Here is a 6,439-nt window from a genome sequence, read left to right on the forward strand (position 1 = left end):
CACTCCAGCCTGGGCAACAGAGTGAGACTCTGTCTCAAAAAAAAAAAAAAAAAGCAAGCAATCTCTCAAATACTTACCATCCAGATAGAATTTTATGAACATTTTAAAGTTATTCCAAACCTTCCTTGTGCAACACAAGCCATGTATTAATATTCTGTGTATGCAACATGTACCCAGACACTAGAGTCAGACTACCTGGGATCAAACCCTGTCTTGCCACATACATCTCTGAGGTCTGGTAAACCGGCAAGATGACAGTATATTCCTCAGAGTTCTTGTGAGGGGCAGGTGAGTTAAACATACGCTCGGAACTGTGCATGGTGTAGAACAAGTCCTCAACAGATGAGAGCTACTGTTCCGTGTCAGGACAGAAATATCAGATATACCACGTCCTTTCATATCTGTGAGCATACACAGCATACACACACGTGCATGCCTGTCTACTGTGGATAGGCCTTTACTGTGTGAATATGTGAAGTTCTTGTTGAAACACACAAAATGGGATCAAATTTAATCTGTTTTTTCATGTATCAAAAAAAATTGCATTTAAGTATAGATCTCTATGACCATTTTAGTGGCTAAAATACTATGCTTCTATGTAGATACTATGTACACTGTGTAACTGTTAATCTCTTAGGTTGTTTGCATAATTGTTTTGAGCTGCGTTTATAGGTTACCTAGTCCAAAAGCAAGTCAAATAACGATCAGAAAGGCAGCAGTCCACAGATCAAACCAAGACTATTTTCCATCCTTTTGAACTCCAAGTTAGTGGTTTATTCAGCCCACTCAAGTCTAGTTATGATTTAAGTCAGACCATGCAATTTAATACCTGCACATTAAAAACAGTGACATCATCATTTGAAAACAAATTTTATTTAACAAAAAGGCAACATGATTCTTCCAAAATAAAAATCAGTACCACCTTTCAAGCTTCCATTCCAACTCTGCAGATACTATGTGCATTACGGAGCTGTCAGCCCCTCCCACGTCCCAGGTGGTCCCTGAGGGTGGGGCTTATGCACACCCTAATTCCTTTTCCAATTCCACATTCCAATCAGTGAAATGTGGCATGACAGGGAGGATCTGTGAGTAGGGTATGTTCAGGGTAGAATCCCTTAAAGTCGCAGGCTTTCATCATCATACATGGTCCAGCCATGAATCTTTCTTTTGGGGGTGGGGGCATGAGTCTTTATCAAACAGGTTTGGGAGGACGATCGTAGGTCAGAGATGAGCCAATAACTGGCCTGTCCACGAACTCCACAGCACACCGTTCTGGATCCTCACTGCTGCAGGGTGCCCGCTCCAGTTCCAGTACGGTGACGGTGTTTGGGGCCGAGGTCATCAGGATGTGCTGGGGCACAAACAAGGTCAACTGAGGGCCCCGGGCTGGCCAATAGCGACCAAGGTTAAAGCCATTAATCCACACCTGGCCCTGGAGAGAGAGACAGAAAACCATCAACCCCAGACTCACCGAAAGCCCTGAGGAAGGTGGGGGCCCTGATGTAGGGCAGGCCAGCAGCGAGGGAGGAAGAAATGACCCCAGGTGGGGCTGCCAGCCAGGCCTGTGCCAGCCTTGGTTTCAGCATCCTGCTGAGATCACTGGCCGAGGTGGGAAGAAGGTGGATTGGGGGATAACAAAGACTTGCCCCAAAGACCCACTCCTGCTTCAGGAGAATATGGGTTTCGTCCTTCTCATGGGCTTTGGCAGCCACAGAGGTTGGTGCCAGAGAACAGTTCATGAAGCTTCTCAATTTCATGCTGGTTCCCAGGTGTGGCCTCTCCCTGACTTTTCTGTACACAGAAGACAGCTGCTGAACTGCTTCCTTAAATAGCTGTTCTCCTTCTTTGTTCTCCCTTCCTAGAGGCAGGTCTTGATCACACTGTCTGCCGTACACCCCGCTGGGTGTACAGGGCACAGAGGACTCCAGGGCCTGCATCCTGAGGTCAGACAGGTACCAGAAGTGGTCCCCAAAACAAGCCCCCAAGAGGAATGTGGGGTTTGGGTGAGGGAGTGGAACAGGCTCACCCAGTTGGGTGTCTCTATTACTGCTATGTCTTTTTTTTTTTTTGAGACAGAGTTTCGCTCTTGTTACCCAGGCTGGAGTGCAATGGCAATCTCGGCTCACCACAACCTCCGCCTCCCGGGTTCAGGCAATTCTCCTGCCCCAGCCTCCTGAGTAGCTGGGATTACAGGCATGCGCCACCATGCCCAGCTAATTTTTTATATTTCTGGTAGAGACGGGGTTTCACCATGTTGACCAGGATGGTCTCAATCTCTTGACCTCGTGATCCACCCGCCTCGGCCTCCCACAGTGCTGTGATTACAGGCTTGAGCCATCGTGCCTGGCTTGCTATGTCTTAATATCCTTACAAGCACCCTCAGAGTTAGGGTGTGGACTCCATGTTTGGTTCAGGAGCAGAGGTGATGCTACAGGCTGCACAAACAGTTGTGTGAGTAGGGGAAGCTGCTTCCCATAACAAGACTGAATGTGCAGGAGAAACTCCTAAAAAACACAGACCATGTTTTCTGAACAGCCTCTCTGGATGTGCTAAGATTTGCTCAAAGGGGCCTGACATGGTGGCTCACACTATAATCCCAGCACTTTGGGAGGCTGAGGCGGGCAGATCACCTGAAGTCAGGAGTTCGAGACCATCCTGGCCAACTTGGTGAAACCTTGTCTCTATTAAAAATACAAAAATTAGCCAGCTGTGGTGGCACATGCCTGGAATCCCAGTTACTCAGGAGGCTGAGGCAGGAGAATCACTTGAACCCGGGGAGGCAGAGGTTGCAGAGAGCCGAGATCGCACCACTGCACTCTAGCCTGGGCGGTGACAGAACGAGACTCTGTCTCAAAAAAAAAAAAAAAAAAAAAAAAAAAAAAAAAAAAAAAAAAAAAAAAAAAAAAAAAAAAAAAACAAAAACAAAAACTGCTCAAAGCTCAAAGGCTAGGATCAACAGCTGGCTGAATAGATGGGACATTCTATTACAAAGAAAGAAAGTGAAGGAGGGGAGATCACACACACACAAGAAAGAGAAAATCTGGGAGAAGAAAAGGAAAACATAAAGGGAGAAGGAGGAGGGAAGAGGAATGGAAGAAGGGAGGGAGGCAGGAAAGAAATCCTGACCTACAATGGCCCAAATATCCCAGGAGACAGCCTGGAGGAGGCCCAGCCACCATGACACCTGCTGAGCCCTAATCCTCATCATGTCCTGCAACACAATACTGCTGCCCACCCCAGAGCGCCTCAGTCTTCTTGTGTTTGGGGATTTTTCAGCCTCCAACTGTCCCCTTTATTTTAGATCCTTCTGAATTTCTTACCTGGGTTCATATCTGAGTCCTGCCACTTACTAGCTGTTTGACCTTGGGTGGGTCTCAAGTCAACTTTTCATACCAGTCATTGGGGACATTGATGACAGAAGGAACAGTGTGGGGCCCGTAAGTGGTAGCACTCCTTACATGATTAAAGTGAAAAGATACTGGCAGGATGTGGTGGCTCACACCTGTAATTCCAGCACTTTGGGAGGCCGAGGTGAGTGGATCACCTGAGGTCAGAAGTTCAAGACCAGCCTGACCAACATGGCAAAACCCTATCTCTACTAAAAAATACAAAAATTAGCTGGGCGCTGTGGTAGGCACCTGTAATCCCAGCTACTCGGGAGGCTGAAGCAGGAGAATCGCTTGAACCCAGGAGGCAGAGGTTGCAGTAAGCCGAGATTGCACCACTGCACTCCAGCCTGGGAGACAGAGCAAGACTCTGTCTCAAAAAAAAAAAAAAAAAAAAAAGATGGTGTTCACATGAAGGGGATCTGTGATTAAAAACCACCTGTCTGTTGGATTAAGTCATTTAGAAAGAGGATGACAGTTTCACGGTTCTCAGAACTATTTCACTCTTGTTTTTACCCTGGGATATGTTATCTCAATCCATCCCAAAAGGCTTATACAATGACAGCTTTACCAGGTTTTTATCAGCTTAAAATCTGCCGGGGACTTGTTTTTGCAGTATTAGAGAACAGCACACTTTACTTTTGTGGTCAAGGGGGATGACAGAGCAGCGGGAGGGCTTTGTGAGCAGCGCCGAGGAATGGCACGTAACACACAGGCTTTGTGCTATGCTTGGGACACAGGCCAAGCCAACTCCTGACACAGCCGGAGAACAAAGTGGAGGTCTGGTCCTTTCTCACACCTCACATTCCATTTCATAAGCATCCAAGAGGCGGGCCCTCACATCCCGGGTGCTGAACTGTGCACCTGGTAGGTAAGCTGGGAACTGTTTTCCCCGGATGGCTCTGGGTTAGTGTTGGTCAGAAGAGGACCTCGCTTGAGATTGGGAGGATGGAGGAGGGAAGCCGCAGCCATTGCTCTGGGGAGGTTATCGTGTTAGATGCAGGGATGGCTGGAACCAGGGTCCCTGGCGAGTTTCTGCTCGTGTGGTCTCCTCGGCTCCCCATTTAGCTTGTCCTAAACGCTGTGGAGCAGCTTCACAGAGGTGACTCGGACACCTGGACTTGCTTCTCAGCCTCCTCCGACCACAGTGCCAGTGCTGCGGGAGGGCCGGTTCGTGTTTCCACCTCTGACTCACCGGCCCCTCTTCAGGCTGTCACTTTCCCAGCTCCTCCCATAGATTAGCGAGGTCTGATTCCTGCCAGTGATACTCAGAGTGGCCCTACTTGCCAGGCTGAACCATGACGGACAGAACCCCACAGGGTGGAGCCTTGCCCAGTCAAATCCACCCACTCTTCCTTCTTATCCAAACATTGCTACCTATGTCCCCTTCCATCTCAGTGAGCTGTCGAGTGGACAGTGATGTGACCCTCTCCCACATGAACTATAGTCTTTTCACAGGCAGGGATGGTGCCTGCCCTGTTTCACCAGTGCTGGGTGCAGCAGGTTCAGCAATGGCTGCTGAGTGAGTGAGTCTCTGCCTCCTTCGAGTACCCTGGGATACCATGCCAGGGATCTCAGAGCTACAAAACCTTAACACGGCAGTGGCAAGAAATTTTAAATGAAAAATGCAGCTATTTATTTTTTCCTTACATATATGATCGATTTAAATGAGAAACCACCTGGACCTCGAGTTCCTTTATGGGATTTTTCTGGCACTTGGTTTTTAATTCATAGATTTAATTCCTTTAGTAGGTACAAGTCTATTTCAGTTTTTCCATTTTCTTCTAGTGCCAATTTTGTTACTTATAGAAATTTTTTCCATTTCACCTGAATTTTCAAATTTTTGGCATGAAATTATACTCAAGATCCTCTTAGGTATATGCTAATGTCTTCCTGTTTTCATCCTTTATATTGATTAGTTTTGCCATCTTTTTTTTTTTTTTCTTCATAAAAGATAAAGATATTCATCTTAAACCACCATTGACAATTATTTGAGGTGATTCTCCCATCTTTTTTTTTTTTTTCCTCAATCAGTCTTGCTTGGGTTTATTAATTTTTTTGCAAGAACCAACTTTTGGTTTTATTGGTTCTCCATCATACATTTGATTTTTTATGGTATCAGATTCTGGTATTAACTTCTTTTTTTTTTTTGGGAGACAGAGTCTCAGTCTGTTTCCCAGGCTGGAGTGCAGTGGTGCAATCCTGGTTCACTGCAGCCTCCACCTCCCAAGTTCAAGAGATTCTTATTCCTCAGCCTCCTGAATAGCTGGGAAGACAGGCGTGCACCACCAAGCTCAGCTAATTTTTGTATTTTTGGTAGAAATGGGTTTTGCCATGTTGCCCAGTCTGGTCTCCAACTTCTGCCCTCAAGAGTTCCACCAGCTCAGCCTCCCAAAGTGTTGGGATTACAGGTGTGAGCCACCATGCCCAGCTTTTTTTTTTTTTTTTCCTTTTTGAGGCAAGGACTTACTCCAGACACCCAGGCTAGAGTGCAGTGGCACATCATGGCTTATTGCAGCCTCAACCTCCCACACCTCAGCCTTCCACACAGCTAGGACTACAGGCATGCCCCACCATGCCTGGCTAATTATTATATATTTTTTAGACATGGGGTTTCTCCATGTTGCCCAGGCTGGTTCCAAACTCCTGGGCTCAAGTGATCTTCCCATCTCAGCCTCCCAAAGTGCTGGGATTACAGGTGTGAGGCACCATGCCCAGCGACGCACATGTTTCTTACAGGAGGGGAAGGCTAGGAATGGAATTGCTGGGTCATAGGATATGCATGTGTCCAACTTTAGTGGATATGATAAAGAGTGGCTACTTTTTAAAAAAGTGTAAAGGAGGAATTGAATTTTGACATTTAATTAATTTAAACGTAACTACATGTGGTTAAAAATGAACATTCTTATAAAGAATAAGCCGGGCGCGGTGGCTCAAGCCTATAATCCCAGCACTTTGGGAGGCCGAGGCGGGTGGATCACGAGGTCAAGAGATCGAGACCATCCTGGTCAACATGGTGAAACCCCGTCTCTACTAAAAATACAAAAAATTAG

At 46.7% G+C, this 6,439-nt stretch overlaps 1 protein-coding gene across 4 annotated transcripts in view; it reads right to left on the reverse strand.

Moving 5' to 3' along the window:
• Positions 1-853: 853 nt before the first annotated feature.
• GLB1 (galactosidase beta 1) overlaps positions 854-6,439 on the reverse strand; it is a 95,586-nt gene continuing 90,000 nt past the window's right edge. For 2 of the 4 annotated variants that reach the window (XM_017521696.1, XM_017521698.1), the window contains exon 16: positions 854-1,432. In XM_017521696.1, coding sequence (XP_017377185.1) covers positions 1,193-1,432 — 240 coding nt within the window. In that variant the 3' untranslated portion in view covers positions 854-1,192. The remainder of the gene's footprint in view (positions 1,433-6,439) is intronic. The other 2 variants (XM_017521697.2, XM_017521695.2) reach the window with 1 other exon arrangement.

This window comes from Cebus imitator, unplaced genomic scaffold (genome assembly GCF_001604975.1).
Source record: "Cebus imitator isolate Cc_AM_T3 unplaced genomic scaffold, Cebus_imitator-1.0 Scaffold21, whole genome shotgun sequence".
NCBI classification, from domain to species: Eukaryota; Metazoa; Chordata; class Mammalia; order Primates; family Cebidae; genus Cebus; species Cebus imitator.